The sequence below is a fragment of the Balaenoptera acutorostrata genome, chromosome 1 (genome assembly GCF_949987535.1).
Source record: "Balaenoptera acutorostrata chromosome 1, mBalAcu1.1, whole genome shotgun sequence".
Lineage (NCBI taxonomy): Eukaryota > Metazoa > Chordata > Mammalia > Artiodactyla > Balaenopteridae > Balaenoptera > Balaenoptera acutorostrata.
The window spans coordinates 12,420,297-12,441,701 of NC_080064.1; the positions used below are offsets into that span (position 1 = coordinate 12,420,297).

General features: G+C 36.4%; 1 protein-coding gene across 3 annotated transcripts in view; it reads left to right on the forward strand.

The window, feature by feature from the left end:
• The window catches only part of SPEN (spen family transcriptional repressor), an 81,562-nt gene that overhangs the window by 39,539 nt on the left and 20,618 nt on the right, over positions 1-21,405 (forward strand). For all 3 annotated transcript variants that reach the window (XM_057533686.1, XM_057533688.1, XM_007174981.2), the window contains 3 exons: positions 13,698-13,858; positions 15,836-16,036; positions 19,291-19,442. In XM_057533686.1, coding sequence (XP_057389669.1) covers positions 13,698-13,858; positions 15,836-16,036; positions 19,291-19,442 — 514 coding nt within the window. The remainder of the gene's footprint in view (positions 1-13,697; positions 13,859-15,835; positions 16,037-19,290; positions 19,443-21,405) is intronic.

Genomic DNA, 21,405 nt, shown 5'->3' on the forward strand with positions numbered 1-21,405 from the left:
CCCTACATTGGCAGGATTCTTAATAACCACTGCGCCACCAGGGAAGCCCCAGTAGAACTATTTTTAAAAATACAGAATTTTGATGATATAGCACAAAAAAAAGTATTACTGGTTTTTATGTTGACCGCATGTTGAGATAATATTTCAAGTATATTACATTAAATAAAATACATTAAATTTCACCTGTTCTTACTTTTTAAATTTTATTTATTTATTTATTTATTTTGGCTGTGCCGGATCTTATTGCAGCACTTAGGATCTTCGTTGCGGCATGTTTAGTTGCAGCATGTATATGGGATCTAGTTCCCCGACCAGGGATTGAACCCTGGCCCCTGCATTGGGAGTGCAGAGTCTTACCCACTGGACCACCAGTGGGTAAAAGTCTCTTACTTTTTAAAGTGTGGCTATTTAAACATTTTAAATTACATTTTTGACTTCTATTAAATTTCTGTTGGACAGCACAGAATAGAAATGAGCTCTATCAAGATAGAATGTCATGGAGTAATTTATGCGTTGATTTACTGCTTTTCATTTTGTTTAAAGAATAGAGTCCACTATTTTTATTCTCAAGACCCTTCTATTCTTTTGAAATTATGGATTAATGGAAAAGGCTCTTGGGACTTATAAGCTTAAAATATATATTGAACTGTTTTGCAGATTCTGTCTTTAACAAATTTAGGATTGGTCAGGCTAAAATATTAAAATTCATGTTGATTTCCAGGGTGGCCAAGGGAATGTCTCAGCTGTTGAAAAACTTTAATATGTAAGTCCCCAAATAAATTAGTTTAATCCCCCAAGAAGAAAATTAAGTCATCTTAACCAGAATAATTTTTTTTAATTAAAAAAGAAACACACACACACACAAACCCTTAATCTGAAGGTAATTTTGAAGCGATGGCTAATACTTTTGATAGAGGTTTAAAATGTGTCTATTAACAGGCATGGAGTTCCGGTGTTGGAATTAGAATAAGACACACATTTTATAGATGCTCGTCTTGCTTCTAGATATGATTTATGTAACCACACCTGGGGAGTTCCATGGTTCTTTGAATGTTATTTTTGATTGTGTGGGGAGGGGCACAGTAGCTTCCTGAATGTGCTGTGTCATGGTGGTTGGAGCCATTTGGAGTGTAGCTTTGTGTTTGTTTCCACTGGAAGAAACTGCAGAGGAGTTGTTTAAGTAGAAGGACTTTAGGCTGGAGTTTCTTAGTGAGTAATTTGAAGTCATTTGTAAATAATTAAACAAGTGCATCAAACAGTGGGTGGCTTTAGGCTTCCTGGTGGGGAGTTAGGTGCCCTTCTAACCTCTTGAGTATGGAGCTGCCTTAATAAAGAGTTCAGAAGTGGGAAATAGCAAACTTTTTTATTCTGGATAGTAAGGAGATGTAATTAGCACCAAAGTTAAATTGGAAAAAGGCAAAACCCGAAGTTCAAATTTACTTGCAGGTGTGGTAAAGGCTACGGCATTTGTACATAACCATTTGGAACTTAAAAACAACAACAACAACAACAACAAAATGGTTTCACGTGATCTGTATGCTTTCTTGGTTTATGCCTTTTAAACCATTTAGTTGTTCATATAAGAAATATATCTAGTTTTTATACTGCATGTGGTTAAGGAAGTAAGAAATCCCACTGTTACAATTAACAGTTTAGATTTCTCCTGAGTTTGTCCCTTGAGTGAGGCATCCATCCCATGGATGTTCTAAGGGCTTTGCTGCCGTACAGAAAGATTTCTTGTTCCTTAGGCAGGTGTGTTATATCTGCTTATTACTTCTAGGGTGCCTGCATGTTTGATGGTTTTTGCTTCGAGTTACCTGAGTAGCAGGATTTGTGAGTCTTAAGGGATTGCCAAGAATGTAATGACACTGCAGGCCTAGGCTCTTTGGAATTTAAGGCAGAAGTACTCTTGGCCCTAGAGTAAGGGCTGTGTTTTGGACACAGAATATGTAGAAAAATAATTTTTTCACTTTATCCTCTGTGAATTTTGTACTTAGCAGAATCTGTCTGAAGCAGAATCTGATCACATATCTGCCCCCCAAAAATCTGTTTTAAAAAAAAAATGGTAAGCTGCACTTTGTGACTAGATCTCTGCTAACCCATCATCTTATAATTCTTAAAGTTAACTAGGGAATTTTTTAGGGTCCCATAAAGCCCACCAGCAAATACGCCACGCGATTCTTAGTAATAGATTTATAAGAGCATAGCCGCTTTCCATTTTTGCTATTGTTATTAGAACACTTAGATTTGAAACCACGAAATTATGGTTTTAATGCCAAAACTTGTAAGCCTTCAATTTTTAAAAAATTGTGGTAAAAATATACATAATGTGAAATTACCATTTTAACTTTTTTTTTCTTTGAAATTAGATCTAAGTTGTTTTTGGTTTTTTTTTAAATATAATTTATTTTATTTATTTATTTATTTTTGGCTGCATTGGGTCTTCGTTGCTGCGTGTGGGCTTTCTCTAGTTGCGGCGAGCGGGGGTTACTCTTCATTGCGGTGCGTGGGCTTCTCATTGCAGTGGCTTCTCTTGTTGTGGAGCACGGGCTATAGGCATGTGGGCTCAGTAGTTGTGGTGCACAGGCTTAGTTGCTCTACGGCATGTGGGATCCTCCCGGACCAGGGCTCGAACTCGTGTGCCCTGCACTGGCAGGCGGATTCTTAACCACTTCACCACCAGGGAAGTCCTGTCTTCCTTTTTAAGACTGAAAAATATTCCTTCAGGCTTTTTTTGGGGTAACCTTTAATTATGCAGCAGTCATCCTATAGATTAACTATTTCCATATTCCTTTTGTTTAATTCTACTAAAAATAGTAGTAAGCTTAAAAACATTAACTTGTAGCTGTAATTGCATCCCAAAGAGTTACTTGTGCATAACCACACATAGCATATTTAAGCTCAATTTTAAACAGTATTTTCCACCAAAATAAGGTGCTCTTTAAAAACCTGTCTTTAATGATTTTGTTTTTTCCTTCATTTATGTAAACTATTGGACTTTAGAATAGGAAGATAAATAAAACCATTTATTTTAATTACTGTGGTTGAATTTACCACCACTTTAGTGACCATGAACACGAAACATGTTTAATCTTATCTACCTATAAAATGGAGCCAGTACCTGTCTAAGGTTTAGGCATGCTTGATATTTATAAATGCTCACAGGGGAAGGCTAGGTGGAAACTAGAACTCAAGAAAAGTTAATTTTTGAGGTCTAGATTTTCTGTTATACTTAGAAATCCTTAGGAAATAAATTATTTTTTTATATCAGCAATAAAAACTGATTGCAGTGAAAGGAAAAAGTACTGCTGGTGGATTATGGCTCTCTTTCTGCTTCTACCTGTTTCTATTAAGAGAAGACTTACACACACACACACACACACACACACACACTTAGGGATATTACTCAGCCATAAAAAAGAATGAAATAATGCCACTTGCAGCAACGTGGATGGACCTAGAGATTACTATACTAAGCGAAGTAAGTCGGAGAGAGAAAGACAAATATCTTATGATATCACTTATGTGTAGCATCTAAAAAGATGATACAAGTGAACTTACTTACAAAACAGAAATAGACTCACAGACATAGAAACAAGCTTATGGCTACCAAAGGGTAAAGAAGGGGGGAGGGATAAATTAGGAGTTTGGGATTAACAGATACACACTACTATATATAAAATAGATAAACAATAGGACCTACTGTATAGCACAGGGAACTATATTCAGTATCTTGTAGTAACCTATAGTGGAAGAGAATCTGAAAAAGAGAATATAAATAACTGAGTCACTTTGCTGTACACCTGAATCTAACACAACATTGTAAATCAATTATACTTCAATTAGAAAAAAACAAATGATGAAAAAAACAAGGAGAAAAAAACTTCCTCTGTTGTCAGTTTTACTCTATTAATTTATTTAGTCATAATTTTTTAAATCAAATCTTTTCCCATTAGAAGTCTTTGTGATTTCTAATGATAGAAGAAGAAATATGTGGACCAAAACAAAATTGAAGTTAAAATATTGGTTCCATAATTTAAAAATGCATTTTCACTGTTTAATATATTAATACAGTTTTTCTCAATAGGTATGCTAAATACCAAGAATTTAGACAACTTTTCATTAACTTTGGCTCTAAAGAGTTTAATTTATCATTTATACAGTCAAGTCCTAAAGTGCTTTCCCCGTTTCTTTTGCAGTAGTTGCAGAATCACCAGTTAGAGCTGACTCATTTCTCTGAAATCATTTCTGAGGAACTTTTAACCTTGATAAGCCAGGTTGTGAGACCTCTTGATTCAGCAGAGCCTTATTGACAAAACCCAGCAGGTAGCCTGTTACATTGACTGGTTTGGAATCTCATTTTTTTCTAAGGCGCAAAGAGAAGAACAGTTCATTTTTGTTTTTGTTTTTTAAAATATTTAATTAATTTATTTATTTATTCATTTATTTGTTACTTGGTTGAGCCAGGTCTTAGTTGTGGCACATGGGCTCCTTCGTCGCAGCACATGAACTGTCAGTGGTGGCATGCATGCGGGATCTAGCTCCCCCACCAGGGATTGAACCCGGATCCCCCTGCATTGGGAGTGCGGAGTCTTATCCACTGCGCCACTAGGGAAGTCCCAAGAAGAACAGTTCATTTTGTACTTTACTACTTAGGTCATGTTTGTATGTGTGTGTGTTTGTGTGTGTTAAAATAACATAAAATTTACCATTTTAACCATTTTTAAGTGTACCATTCAGTGGTATTAAGTACATTCACCTTGTGGTGCAGCAGTCACCACTATTCATCTCTAGAACCCTTTCATCTTTCCGTTAAACAACTCCCATTCTCCTCTTCCCCAGCCCCAGGCTATGCCACCATTCCTTCTGTCTTTATGAATTTGACTGCTCTAGTTGCCTCAAAAAAACTGAATCATACAGCATTTGTCCTTTTGTGACTGGCTTATTTCACTTAGCATAATGTCCTCAGGGTTCATACAAGTTTTAGCATATGGCCGAATTTTCTTTCCCTTTTAAGGCTGAATAATATTGCATTGTATATAGATACCACATTTTGTTTATCCAGTCATCTGTCGCTATATACTTGGGTTGCTTCTACCTTTTGGCTGCTAAACACGCTATGAATGTGGGTAAACAAATATCTATTCAAGTACCTGCTTTCAATTCTTTTTGTTATATATCCAGAAGTGGAATTGCTGAATGATTGTGGCAATTGTAAGTTTTTAAGGAACTACCATACTGTTTTCTATAGTGTCTACACCATTTTATTTTTCCACCAGCAGTGCACAGGGGTTCCAATTTCTTTACATCCTAGCCAACATTGTTATATTCTGTTTTTTGATAATAGCCATCCTAATGAGTGTGAAATGGTATCTTGCTGTTGTTTTGATTTGAATTTCCCTAACAGTCATGTTGAGCATCTTTTCATGTGTGCCTTGGCCATTTATGTCTTCTTTGGAGAAATGTCTGTTCAGGTTCAAAGATGCCCATTTTTGCACCTGGTTGGTTGGTTTTTTTTTTTTTTTTTTTTTGCTGTTGAGTTATGTTGTCATTCTTAAAGGCAAATTTTAAAATGTCTTAAAGTTATAAGACAAAATACCCCCTTAAGCTCTTTATGCAGAATAGAAGTTTTATTCATTCTCTGACCATGGTACTTGATGAGAAAAAATCTAGTTGTGATACTAAACTACCATCTTAAGTCCCTAGTTTGAGGGTAAACAAAGCTATTGAGCTGAGAAACAATTTTAACATGAATTGGAATAGTTATCATTGATGTAAGCCTTACTAGAGTAGGGGTAGCAGTACTATATATTTCACCCGTTATTTGTTCAAAATTATAAAATAGTTTTGTCTACAAATACTTTGACCCTGCTATTGACATGGCAAAACACATACTGTAAAAAGCTATTTGCAGTTTCTCTTTTTGTCATGTTTGCCAGAATCGAGTGACATCAGAACATTTTGGATCCCAGCTTCTTCTCAGTCTAATCTTTAGACGTTGACCTTTTTTTTTTTCCCCTGTAAGTTTTGGACTTATTCAAAGATTTTTATGAAGTGATGTATTAGTAATAAGGAAGAACAGTGACTGTAAGGATCCTGCATTTGAATTGCAGCTTAAAATTAGCATGTTGGATTTTCAAAAGAAGGGAAAGCGGTCAAAGAAGGTAATGTAGGCTGGGGTTTCTCAACCTTGGTACTATTCACTTTTTAAAAAAAAATAAATTTATTTATTTTTGGCTGTGTTGGGTCTTAGTTACTACGTGCGGGCTTTCTCTAGTTGCGGCAGGGGGAGGCTACTCTTCGTTGCGGTGCGCGGGCTTCTCATTGCCGTGGCTTCGCTTGTCGCGGAGCACAGGCTCTAGGCACGCGGGCTCAGTAGTTGTGGCGCACGGACTTAGTTCCGCGGCATGTGGGATCTTCCCGGACCAGGGCTCGAACCCGTGTCCCCTGCATTGGCAGGCGGATTCTAAACCTCTGTGCCACCAGGGGAGCCCCCACTATTCACTTTTGAGGCCAGATAATTCCTTGTTGAGGGGCTGTCCTGTGCACCGTAGGATGTTTAGCAGCATCCCTGTCTTCTACTCACTAAATGGCAGTAAGCTTCCCCACCCACCCACGGTTGGACAACCAAAAATGTCCCTTGGGGCGCAGAATGGCCCCAGTTGAGAGCCACTGATGCAGGTATTCACAATTATAGGATTTATGAATGAAACAGAATAGTGCAAAATCCACACTCTGGACTTTGTCAGATATTTAAAGCACTGTTTTATGTGTTATAATTGTGCTTTTGCTTTCATCCCAGAAAAATGTCTATTTAAAAAAATCATCTTCTACAAAGTTCTAGATGACAGGCTCCATGAAGTGTTTTTGTTTTTACAGTTACCAGTGATTTTTCAGTCAGGTTATTAATATATGTCAAAGTCCTAGAGTCTTGGCTAGAACAGCCATTACTTTTCTTGAATAATTAATCAAACATTAAAGAAGAAAGACATACTTTGCAGTTTCCAACAAAGTAATATTTTCTCAGAAATTTTCATTTCACTCTTAGATACTGAATGTAGTTAATACCTTCATTTTATCGAGCTTGGTGTACTTTCCTAGGCATTAATTTCAGTTGCTTGGATAATTCAAATCAATAATTTTCTGGAGTCACACATCCATTACATATTGGGCACCATGCTAGGCTCTGTTTACAAAGATGAATCTAGTCTTGGACTTTTAAGAGGCTGGTAAATGAGTAGTTATAATACAGAGTGAAAGGGTTTGAGATAGACATTGTAGTAAAAGAGGCTTAGAAATACACAACTAAGAAATCAGTGAATGCTATGGGGTGGGGTGGGGATGTCAAGAACAGCTGCAGAGCAGGAGGTTAACATTGGAGCTAGCTAATCCTTGAAGGCAGGGCAAGCAGGGAGGGACAGAAAGGTGTCTTCAATAGGAATAGGTATGGACAAGAGCTCTCATGTTCTTGCTGTATGCTAGGCAGAGTGCTAAGTACCTTACAATCACAAACTCATTAAATTTTCACCATAGCCCCTCGCAAGTGATAGGTATTATCACCATTTACATACAAGAAAGTGAAGTATTAGAGAGGAAGTAATTTAACCAAGGACTTATATCTAATAAGAAAAAAAGGGGGGTGCCCATGATTAGAAACTGGTATACTCTTTTTTTGTTTGTTTTGGCCACGCTGTGCGGCATGCAGGATCTTAGTTCCCCGACCAGGGATCGAACCCGTGCCCCCTGCTGTGGAAGCGCAGAGCCCTAACCACTTGGTGGCCATTCCTGGGCCACCAAGGAATTCCCAAAACTGGTATACTCTTATGTGGATAGATCATTAGTGGGTAGGATAAAGAGTGACAAGGGAATGAGAATAAGCGACTAGAAAATTAGTGTGGGGCCAAGTTGTAAAGGGTCCCCTCTCTCCCTTGTTGAACAATGTGGAGCTGTCAGAGCTGGAAGGTTTGGAGGTAGGTGGAGAGTCATAGAACCCTAGAGTTAGCAGGACCTTTGAAGGTCATGAGGTCTGGTATAACCCACTAGGGAAATTAAAGTTTAGAGAGGCAAAATGTGGTACCTTACCAGACTGAACAGTTGAGTATTTCCTTCCTGATTTTCTTATAAAACAAAAAAGACAGAGACTTAATTCAGGTTGTATCAGAAGTGGTAGAGTTGAAAATGGAATTAAGATAACATCAGAATGCCTACTAAGCTAGTGGGGTTTTTGTTTTTAGTTTAAACTTTCTGGGCTCAGGACCCTTTTACATTCTTAAATTATTGAGCTTTTGTTTACTTTGTAATATCTATTGACATTTACCATATTAGAAATTTAAACTTTAATTTGAAAATTTTATTAATTCTCCATAACTTTTTTCTTTCCTTTTAAATTTTAATAGTTTATTTGAGCAAATACCTATTTGAATTGGGCAGCGCCAAACTGGAAATGGTTAGGAGTGTTCCATCAACAGGAGCTGGGGGAAAAGCTTTTAGAGAGAAAAGCAAAGCAGAAAAATTAGTTGATCAGTTATAGCTTTAGCGTTTGCCTTATTTGGAAAAGCCTAATTGGCTGTTTGTTATTGGTTGTCCTTAGGTGTGATTTCTTAGCCTTGAGGCAGTTACAGGCTTAGGTTTTTGTTTGCTTATGTAGGGTTGCTAAGGTATTAGAACCACCTCAGTCTAATGGTCTCCTTGTTTAATAAATTTAACATATTAACCCGTCCTTTTGGCCCTCTTCTCATATCAGAGAGTTTAACCAAAAATTTGGTGATAGTGCCACTCTTGGTCACCATCAGGTTGTTGTTTTTGTCTCGTCGTGAAACTCATAGGTTATGAGTCTGGTCTGTGGAAGAATTGTTTTTGCTGTTCATCTCATTGTTTATCTTATTTCTCTGCAAGTGCAGTGAGACCATCTGATGTATTGGTGATGGCTACAGACATGAATTTAAGACCCTTGAGAGAACATAGCCTACCAGGGAGATTATAATGATGACGGTCAGTCGGATAATACCAAGAGACTAAGTATGCTCCTTACGGCTCCCTATGAACCAAACAAGTTCTTACCAAATAAAGCAAAGAATGTACCCGAAGGGCCATCAACCTGTTTTAAGTCAAGAGGCTTCTTTGTTAATTTCCTGTATTTGCTATAGTATCGGAGGGTGTGATCCAGTTATAGCAGGAGATATTTGCTATGGCACAGACTTATGGCTTGTTTTGCCAGTAAGTAATCGAAAGCAATGCTATTATCCAAAACCACCTTAGCAAGAAATTCTAGGGACTTTTGTTGTGGAGCTATGGCCTTAGTGGTAGATTTAGAGGCAGTTGCCAGAGTTAAGGAACATTGTCTTTCTGTGCATTTACAGAGAGCAAAAGCAAGAGGCAAAAAGGCAAATGGAATAAAGGTTTCATATTGGAGACAAAGATCTTCATCCATGATATTGAGAGAGCCAAATACCTCAAGATGTTGTCTGCTTCTGGAGAGGAAGCTCCAAAGTCTATTTTATTTTATTTAATTTATTTTTAAAATTTATTTATTTTTATTTTGGGCGGCACTGGGTCTTCATTGCCGCACGCAGGCTTTCTCTAGTTGTGGCGAGTGGGGGCTACTCTTCGTTGTGTTGCACGGGCTTCTCATTGTGGTGGCTTCTCTCTTTGCAGAGCACGGGCTCTAGGCACGTGAGCTCAGTAGTTGTGGCGCACGGGCTTAGTTGCTCCGCAGCACGTGGAATCTTCCCGGACCAGGGCTTGACCCCATGTCCCCTGTATTGGCAGGCGGATTCTTAACCACTGCGCCACCAGGGAAGTCCCTATAAATTTTTTATTGAAGTGAAGCTGATTTACAATGTTGTGTTAGTTTCAGGTGTACAGCAAAGTGATTGAGTTATACATACATATATTTTTTTTCAAATTCTTTTCTCTTATAGGTTATTACAAAATATTGAATATAGATCACTGTGTTATACAGTAGGTCCTTTTGGTTGTCTGTTTTATATATAGTAGTGTGTATATGTTAATCCCAAACTGCTAATTAACCCTCCACTCCCTTTCCCCTTTGGTAACCATAAGTTTGTTTTCTGTGTCTGTGGGTCTATTTCTGTTTTGTATATAAATTCATTTGTATCATATTTTTTTTAGATTCCACATATAAGTGATGTCATATATTTGTTTTTCTCTGTCTGGCTTACTTCAGTTAGTATGATAATCTCTAGGTCCATCCATGTTGCTGCAAATGGTATTATTTCATTCTTTTTTATGGCTGAGTAGTATCCCATTGTATAAATATACCACATCTTCTTTATCCATTCATCTGTCAATGGACATTTAGGTTGCTTTCATATCTTGGCTATTGTAAATAGTGCTTCAATGAATATTGGGGTGCATGTATTTTTTCAAATTATGGTTTTCTCCACATATATGCCCAGGAGTGGGATTGTAGAATCATATGGTAGCTCTCTTTTTAGTTTTTTAAGGAACCTCCACACTGTTCTCCATAGTGGCTGCACCAATCAACATTCCCACCAACAGTGTAGAAGGGTTCCTTTTTCTCCACACCCTCTTCAGCATTTATTATTTGTTGACTTTTTGATGTTGGCCATTCTGATCAGTGTGAGGTGATACCTCATTGTAGTTTTGATTTGCATTTCTCTGATAATTAGCGATGTTGGAGATATTTTCATGTGCCTCTTGTGGCCAGGTAAATTTAAAGTTCACTTTCTTAAAACTATTAGTTGCCACTACTTTAGACAATTTAGATTGAAAAGCTTCTTATTAACTACTTCTGGCTTTTAAGAAACAACTAAAATACTATATATCATAAGTTTTGGTGAATTCTTGTGATTCTTCAGTTTTAACAAGATTCTGAAAATAAGAATTTTTTAAAGTTAAAATTGACACAGATATTCTGGGCGTTTGGATTTTCTTTCAGTTTATAGGACTAAAAGGTATTTGGGGGTCTAAATTTGTGCCCCTGTTTTGATTCAGGACCTTAAAATCCATAGTACATTTAATAGACTACACTGGAAATATACATTGCAGTTTTGGGTTAGCATATTAAAATGTGAACTCAAAAGTTGTATCGTTTTATCATTTCATAATTTATTTAAAAACCTTTCCTTCTTTTTAGCTATAACTTCAAATTGGTCAACAGATATTTCTGCCAGTTAAATTTTACATCTTGTTTCAAAATTGGTGTGGTAGCACGGAATTCACCAAAAGTGTGATGACATTTATAACAAAACTAATTTCTGTCACTATTTTATACTTTAAAATCATTGCTCCCATTGATTCCTTGCATTTTTATAATATGGACTTAAACAGTACTTTGTTGGCTCACTATTTTAGTACCCAGAAATTCTGCTCTTGCGCATATTTGTTTACTTCTTTTTTTTTAAATTAAATTAAATTAATTAATTAATTAATTAATTTGGCTGCATTGGGTCTTCATTACTGCGCGCGGGCTTTCTCTAGTTGTGACGAGTGGGGGCTACGTTTCGTTGTGGTGCGCAGGCTTCTCATTGCAGTGGCTTCTCTTGTTGCGGAGCATGGGCTCTAGGTGCGCGGGTGTCAGTAGTTGTGGCTCTTGGGCTCTAGAGCGCAGGCTCAGTAGTTGTGGCGCACGGGCTTAGTTGCTCCGTGGCATGTGGGATCTTCCCGGACCAGGGATCGAACCCGTGTCTCCTGCATTGGCAGGCAGATTCTTAACCATAGTGCCACCAGGGCAGCCCCTATTTGTTTACTTCTTTACCCACTACTGCCATTGATTCCTCTATATTTTTATAATATGGACTTAAACAGAACTTTGTTGGCTCATTATTTTAGTACCCAGAAATTCTGCTCTTGCCCGTATTTGTTTACTTCTTTACCCACTACTGCTAAGGAATTTTGGTGTATATATTATTGGTGGTATTGTAATTACAGTGTTTTCCTTAATGGTTATTTTATGATTCCTTGGAATTAAGTTGATAAGTCACATACATATTCTATACTGTAGTCATCTGGTGGCCTTATGAATAATCTTGTATTGCTTGGAGTACGTTACACATGTAGAACATTTTTTTCTTTCTGTGCTAAAAACAGAAGATAAATTAATTTTGTTAACCCTTAATTTCAGAAAGTACAATGTCCTGTTCACTTAGTACTAGTAATACTACTTATGCTTAATGATACGGAAAAAAATTTATTTTTATTGTTCGGAAAATTGAAACCCATTCATTTCTAGGAGACCTGGCAATGATGACTTGTGGTTGCACCTTGAGGCTTTTATCCATAGTAGTTTGTATTTTGTAACTCAGGTATCTCCTTTTGGCTCTTACTGGCATAGGTTTATTTCTTTATGTTTCAAACTGCAGAAAGTTCTGGTAACTTCATAAAGTTTTTATCTTTTGCCTTATCATGTGAGAGCTAAATAAAAATGCTATGTAAATTCTATTTTCTTATGGTATTTCTTTTTTTAAAAAGCAATAGCAAATTTGTCTCAGATCCTGGAGTTAGACTTATTCATCTGGCTGGTTTAGAGTTTGTGTTGGATGTGAGAGCTGTAGTCTGGACGCAAATGACAAAAACTGTTGAACCTGTCCTCTATGGAGTGTGCCTAAAGTGGATTAACTGCCTGCACTCCCCGCCCCCCACCCCGAGTTATTTGCTTTTAGAATTAAGTCTTCTGCAGCAAGGACAGGAGAGTATGAAGCAAAATTTCAGAAACCTGTAAATAGCTTTTTATTAATGTATTTGAGAATGCTATAAAAGAACTTAAAACCATAGCAGTATTGCACATGCAGTACTGAAATAATTTAATATTTCTCACATGGTTCTTGGGCATAATAAACTTGTTCTGACCATGTTGGTAATATTTTCTCCCTGTCTTTCAACTGTGACTGTCTCTCCCTTTGAGGTTTGTATTAAACTGAGGAGAGAAATTAAATTTCATTGCCTCTCATTTCCCACATTATTTGCAGAGAAGAGAGCCTAAACTAACAAGACTCAAGTAACTTATATAATATTTCTTTATTAGTCCTTCAAAAATTTAAAAATTAAAATTACCTGGGTAATTATTTTGGATGTCTGTTTTTTCCTAAAGATTAATTTACCCATGAGGCGGTGGTGGTAGTAGTAGTAACAGTAATAGTAACAGAGCATTGCCACTTCATTTATGGATTACTGTCATATTCCAAACTCTGTTAGCCTGTGTGTTATTTTATTAAACTCTTAACCTTGTGAGATAGGTGCTGTTATTATTTCCATTTTACAGATGTAGAAACTGAGGCTTAGCAAGAGGTTAAGTGACTTGTCCAAGGATACATGCTGTATGTCTGAGCCAAGATTTGAATCAAGATCTCTGAATCCAAAACCCATATATCCACTATTCTATTGATACTACCCTTAAGTCAATTGTGTTTACTAGTCATATTTCATTTGGAAAAAATTGTTCACATTTTGCACAGAACGAAACGTTTGTCTTTCGGTGGCATTAGGTGGTAAAAGATTGTTACTTTTACTTCCACATTCCCAGGCTGGTATTTGCTGTCTTCTGCCATCTCTGAAGGTAGAGTATGAAATAGATGTGGAGAAGGTAGGGTGTCTAGAAATCCCAGACCTGAAATTTAGACCTTTTAATTATTGCCATTTGTTAATTTTAAGAAGTTTTATATGCGACTCATTTTCTGTTTGATTTTTCACGTAAGTTTTTTTCCCCCCTTCTGTAGCACTGATTCCAGCAGTAGTTCAAGTGATGACTCTCCAGCCCGATCAGTTCAATCTGCAGCAGTCCCAGCCCCCACTTCCCAGTTGCTTTCATCCCTGGAAAAAGATGAGCCCCGTAAAAGTTTTGGGATCAAGGTCCAGAATCTTCCAGTACGCTCTACAGGTAAAATTTTGTGTTACTCTCCTTTCCTCTCTTCTACTATTGGGGAATGAGAGATTGAGCAACTTAAATTCTATACTTTATATAGAATTTGTTTAAATAGCTCTCTTTCTTATCTGACTGTGTTGGTAATATTTTCTATTTGTCTTTCAATTTGACTCTCTCCCGCTTTTTCTTTTTGTGGTTCATTGATATTTAATGCCATGTAATAAAAAGCAAGTGATTATAACTGTATGTAGTTTCTAGATTGTTATATATGTAAAGATTTCATGTTACTTGTACTTAATTATATACACATACATATATAAATACACATTACGCATATTATAAGCATATACATATACACACATAAAGACTTTATGGTGCGTGTTATGTAAAGAAAGCATGGTTCATTTTTTATTATGAATGTACCTTTTTTTTTTTAATTCTTTTTGGCTGCGTTGGGTCTTCATTGCTGCGCGTGGGCTTTCTCTAGTTGAAGCGAGTGGGACCTACTCTTCGTTGCAGTGCGCGGGCTTCTCATTGCGGTGGCTTCTCTTGTTGTGGAGCACGGGCTCTAGGCATGTGGGCTTCAGTAGTTGTGGCTCGCAGGCTGTAGAGTGCAGGCTCAGTAGTTGTGGTACATGGGCTTAGTTGCTCCGTGGCATGTGGGATCTTCCTGAACCCGTGTCCCCTGCATTGGCAGGAGGATTCTTAACCATTGCGCTACCAGGAAAGTCCCAAAGCATGGTTCATTTTTGAATAAAAATGCTTTCTGGATTAAATATTTTGATATTAGGGAAAATTTGGTACGATGAAATTGTAGAAATACTATTTTCAGTTAGATTTATATTGGTCTGGAGTCCTGTGTGAAATAACTTGGATGTAAAAAAATTATGATAGGAAATCCATTTCAAAATATTAACATTTTAAATGAGGAAAGTCATGAATAATGACTTTATATAGTTAAAAGCTATACCGTTGTCTTTTATTCCTAATATTTTTGATTGACATTTGGCCATAATATATTTTTATTTCTATGTCAGGCATATTAAGTATGTAAACAACTGTTAGTAGATGGTCTAAACAACAGTTAGTAGATGGTCAAACCAACAAAGACCAAACTAAGCATTTCTTAGCTAAGTGCATTTTAATGATTACTTAAATTATTTATTAAAACAGCCTATAAAACCTACATACCAGGTTTATGAATAGAGATATTGAGACACAAATGTTGGTGAACTTTTGATTTAGATTACTTTGTAATTTAGGAATGGACAGGGGTTATAGTTGGCTTGTCTTTCTCTACCATTTAATTTTTATAAGGAAGCAAATTAACACAAGACCTCCAGATAGTATAATTCATCTGTAAAAGGCCTTAACATTGTTTAGCATGTTACATGCCATTTCCCACACAATTTTATCATCAACATGATGCTTGGAAAACTAGAAATATGGCTTTCTTTCTAAGTCTTTAAAGTTTTATATATGCATATATATGTGTGTTTGTATAGTTTTTATCATGAAAATTTTAAACATACCCACAGTAGAAGGAGTAGCAAAATGAACTCCCCTTATACCATACCGCAGATTTAAAAAATCATCAATATTTTGCCACATTTGCTTTGTCCGTCTCCATCTTCCTTCTTTCCTGTTCTTTGTTACCTTTTTATCCTAAAGTAAATCCCTGATGTTACATCATTTCACACTTGACTTAAAAGATCTATACTTTTGTATTTATTTGTAAAATATAAGGGTATTTTCCTGCATAAGCATGATATCATTCTTACCTAACAAATAACTAGTAATATCTTCTAACCCCCAGTTTATTTTCAGAATTGTACGGTTGTCTCTAAAATGCATTTTTAGAGTTATTTTATTTGAAAAAGTAAAGTTTTAATGCTAATTAGGTCAAAAATCAGGCTAAAGATTTAGTAGCTTACACTTTGAGTTGTAACTAAATTAGAAAAATAAGCAACTTGTTTTTGTTTGGGGATTTAGATACAAGCCTTAAAGATGGCCTTTTCCATGAATTTAAGAAATTTGGAAAGGTGACTTCAGTGCAGATACATGGAACTTCAGAAGAGAGGTATGGTCTGGTATTCTTTCGGCAGCAGGAGGACCAAGAAAAAGCATTGACTGCATCAAAAGGAAAACTTTTCTTTGGCATGCAGATTGAAGTAACAGCATGGATAGGGCCAGGTAAGAGACAAAGAAGCTGAGTTTTAGTGTAATTTTTATTCCATTATATGAAAGGGCCACATGTTATCCTGAATGTGGACACTATTCCAGCTCTGTTTATTAAAACATACTTTCAGTGTCTTCTGTTTTAAAGAGTGGTTACATTTTGTCATTCAACTTAATAAACTAGGTTGTTTTGGCTAGGAAGGGTTAAAGATTGTTCTGTTTCTGTTAGAGAGCATGCTAACTTTTAAGAGTTGTGAAAGGCAAAGTATAGTCCCTTGTTGAATCCTGCTTTCCCAAAAGGATTGAGTTGATTGAGATAAGGTGATAGTTCCGAGGAGAATGACAACAGAATTATTCTGAATTAGAAAACAGACTATATCAATTTGAGGAACTAGTTAGACCAGTTTTCTTTCCATTATGCCCAGCACAAATTGGATCTGTTATTCTAGCTTCCATGACCTTGAAAGATAGTGACAGAGTGGCAGGACTAAGTCTTTTGAGTGCAACCCGTTGAAAATTTCAAGGGGACATTTTATTGCTTGAACCTACCTGTAAGACCTATCTATTCTAAGGCAGGAAGTCTTGTCAGGCATGACTTGGGTCAGTGTTTTTCCTGTTTCAGAACCACCTGCAGTGCTTGTTTAGAATACAGACTCTTTGATCATACCCCAGCTTACTGGTTCAGAATTTGCATACTCAAGTTTTAAAAAACCCTGATTTACTTGTGAGTAAATCTGTAGAAGAATGAATAGAAATGTTAAAATTATGCATTCACATTATGTGTGTGGGACAGTTGAACTTTAAGACTAAAACTGAGTGGAATTTATAGGGTAAACATAGCCCATTTTCTTGGAATATTCATTTTATGTGACAATTAAGAGGAAAAAAATAGAATTTCCCTGATAAGAATGTGTCATTTGTATATTAAAACAGGTACAGTCAGGGTTTTTAGAGTGAAGACTATAAAGTGTGCATAATTTTATGATAAAACACAGGAATTCAAAGACATACTATCTTTTCAAAGGAATTATAAGTTATGCCTTCACATTCCCTCCTCTACAAAGTTTGAGATGTACTGCCCTAACTTGTACTGGGCTAAGAGCAACTCAGGAGTTCTTATTTAACACAATTGGAACAGGTCAGAACTGACTTTGAGGAATAATATTTAGAATGTCATATCATCTATATAAGTTTTTAGAGCCATATATAATTATTAACTAGTGAGGATCTAACTCAGGGGCATTATCAATAGGTGACTTTCTAATCTCCAAGTAGTGGGCTTAGCTTGAGATATTTATTGTAAAAAAAAAATCATTTTACCTAATTAGTTAGCACCCAGGATGTTAATTGGGCTTTTTAACCACCTGCCACTGAAGATGTTGAGAAGTTTGATTGGTTCAAGCACCAGAAAGCTGAAGGTACTTTTTCCAGATGGGACAGCATTGAAACACCAGTTTAAATGGGATATTTGAAAGCTGAGTAGGGACACTTGGTTGGAATTATGCTGTTGGATGGTTGTCATAAATGTTTTGTATTGAAATGTATGGAGCTGATTGCTTCCTTAGGTCAAGGACGTCTTGGAATTAAAAAGATCCAAATCCAAGAAACCTAACTCTGTAGACAGACCTCTGGTGGCTTCTAAGATTGTGCTTTTCTACTCCTATGCACAGCATTACAATCCCCTAAACATGAAATTGCAGGATAAAACAGTCTTTTCAATGATGTGTAGACAGTAAGACTTAAAACTGGTCATGAAGGTTGAATAGATTACATGTGGAAAAGACACTCCCTCCCTGCCCCCAACTGAATTTCTGATTTTGAAATTTTAAGTGAGCTATTTGGTAGAAATGAAGTCATTACAGATTTTAATGGCTGCAAATCATGCTTTATCCTTCTGATTCTGCCTTTTTTTTTTTTTTTTTTAATTCTACGCCACGTGGCTTGCAGGATGTCAGTTTCCCAACCAGGGATTGAACGTGGGCCATGGCAGTGAAAGCCCAGAATCCTAACCACTAGGCCACCAGGGAACTCCCCTGAGTCTGCCTTTTGAAGTACAAACCTCAAGATGTGCCTGAATTATTTTTTTCTTTTTCTCCTTTTAAATGAAATATTCCTAAGTATGTGCCCTCTATTAGTTACATAATTTTAGGAAGACCTAGTTGAGCTTAAAATGAGATATACCCCTGTGAAATAAGATGAAAATGTAGAGATAGGTGTATGAGCGCTGGGCAGTTTCTGGGTCCACCTGACTGAAAAAGTATGTACTCTCTGATAACACAGGTAAGATTAAGCTGAGCTGCCATTAGAACTATCAAACTGGAATCAGGAGTGAGATGTATTCTGGCTGAGTTCACCCAACATCTCAGAAGTTGAGTCTTTTAAATACCAGTGTTGTCATTGACATCATCAGTAATGTTTCAGTGGCTGGCACTAAACACTTTGTTTTAGTCAGGTTGATCAAATATTAACTTTTTGGGATGGGTTTGTTTTACATTAAAAAAAGAGGGCAAAAACATACAGGCTGTTGTAATTACTATCCAGAAAACGTTGAATGTCCCTGCCCTAGACGAAGTTAATAAATGGAGCTTCAGAGAAAGCCTGTGATTGAATTAGACGTTGAACCAGGGCTTTTGACCATAAGAAATAGAAACCTTAAGAGTCATTTAGTCTCTTTCTGTTTGTCATTGGGTACCATGCAACACCAAAAGAAGGTATTTCATAAGCGTTACTTCAGTCAGTTTTCATACAAGTATTATTCTTGTATTTAAAAATTGCTGCATTTAGACAATTGGGTATGACAAACATAAAATGCTAACATTTTATAAAATATTGAAATGTAAATTAAATAATGAAGCTGGACTATTTTTAGCTGAATTTTATGTTTATTTCAGATTGTAGCTTTATACTCCAGATTCAGAGCCTGCCACATAAGTTTGGAACCTAAGATTAGGCTCAAATAATTACTATTTTTTGCTGGGGATTAAAACCTATTTCTGTATTAGTGATTATTTTTTAAAACAAATCAACTTAGATTGAAATTCAGTCTTCTTTTCTATTTTAAAGATCAGGGTGTTAACTTTCTCTTAATTTTTTGGACAAGTTTCTCTAGCCTCTATTTTTTTGATTTGGAGCTATTTCTGATGGTGTGTATAATTTTTCAGATTATATGAGAATTAATCCCAGTATTTCAGAGATTTAATTTTTTAAAGTAGATTTTCCCATGATATATGAATACATTAAAACACTCTCTGTCCCCATCCCACTTACAGAAACAGAAAGTGAAAATGAATTTCGCCCTTTGGATGAAAGGATAGATGAATTTCACCCCAAAGCAACAAGAACCCTCTTTATTGGTAACCTTGAAAAAACCACTACTTATCATGATCTTCGCAACATCTTCCAGCGCTTTGGAGAAATTGTGGTATGTTTTGTTTTGTTTTGTTTTTTTACAATAAAAACAGTGTTAGATCTTTGTCATAAAACACAAAGCATAGCAGAGATTATATTTGGAAAAACGATACTTAGATCGTGTAATGAATGTTTTTCCCATTTGCCCTATGTGTTTTTTTTTTAACTTTTTTTTATTGGAGTATAATTGCTTTACAATGGTGTGTTAGTTTCTGCTTTATAACAAAGTGAATCAGTTATACATATACATATATCCCCATATCTCTTCCCTCTTGCATCTCCCACCCTATGTGTTTTTAACTGCTGCTAAAAGATGATCTGGCAAAACCCAGCAGGGACTGCTTTATGTGTGTATGTAAAAATATATAATATATAATTGTCTGTATTTTGTTTACATATATATTTTCCTTTCCACTTTTCTTATCTTTGTCCATCTGGTGCTGTTTTAATGCCATCTCTAGTCCTGTGGGTTGAAAGGAAAATCTGGAAGAGAAAACGTGTTTGGAAGAAAGCAGCAGCAGATTAGTGTATGATTATTTTTATCACAATGCACATCAGAAATACCTTGGGGATTACTAGAATGTGGATAGCATGCTGGAAACTCAGTTCTATTTTGAAATTCTAATTAGAATCATTTTTTAAATTACGCAAGTCATTGTTAGATTTAGGGTTAGAAGGATTTTTCTATTCCCCATAACTTAAAACTTGAGTCAAATTATAGTGAAAATAGTTTGATTGCAGCTTTGTACCCTTAGGATATACTATTTTGTTTTGTGTTTGAAAAAACAGGGAAATACTTCTGTTTTCCTAGATTTTCTCTATATTAATAACAGTGAAGAAGGTACTCTAGTATATTTGGACTTTGGAGAGTAAAAAAATGTTTTGGATAGAAACAGCTATTGTTAATCTTTTAGGGGTGTGTGTGATGTCCATTTGTCCATCTGTATTTATACACTAATGCTCTAAACAAAAGATTCTTAATTTTATTAATGACATAATCTAGTCCTGTGAATAAAACATTACTTGTGCTTGTGGCTGAGCTAAACCACATCTTTAGGGGCTTGAGGCAAGAGATTGAAGTGGTTGGTAGAAGTGAAGAAAAAACAGAGAAGCTGTATATTTAGATATACCAGCAAAACATTCATCTTTCTTTTTCAATTATTTCGACTTTTCTCAGTTTCTTATTTTTGTGAAGGTAGTGTATACTCTTTTTTTAATTTAAAGTAATTTATTTTATTTTATTTTTGGCTGCATTGGGTCTTTGTTGCTGCACATGGGCTTTCTCTAGTTGCGGCGAGTGGGGGCTGCTCTTCGTTGTGGTGCGCGGGCTTCTCATTGCAGTGCCTTCTCTTGTGGAGCACGGGCTCTAGGCGCGCAGGCTTCAGTAGTTGTGGCTTGTGGGCTCTAGAGCGCAGGCTCAGTAGTTGTGGCACATGGGCTTAGTTGTTCCACGGCATGTAGGATCTTTGCGGACCAGGGCTCGAACCCGTGTCCCCTGCATTGGCAAGCAGATTCTTAGCCACTGCGCCACGAGGGAAGCCCAGAGGGTAGTGTATACTCTTAATTCCAGCTCTACTGCCTACCTGGATGAGTGACTAGATGCTCAATTACCTATCTGGGCTCCAGCTGCTTCTGTCTTTAGACCACGATCTGTTATTTAATTTGCTGTTTGGCATTCATGAGGCTTTGAATTGATAAAACTTTCAAACATACTTTTATTGAATGCAGCTGCTACTATAAATTTTGGAGGAGTATAAAAGTTGTATTTGGTCACATGGATACATTTTCATCACCAGGGTTGCTAAAAGTGGGATGATTATTGTGTTTTAAGAGCTATGCTTATCAATAAGGTAGACATGTCAGTACTCTGTTTGAAAACTGTTATCTTACCATGTTTGCAATTGCTCATGATTGTCACTGTTTTAATGACATACGAACTTTGAGAACATGGTCTTCTGCTTATCGATAACGGATTA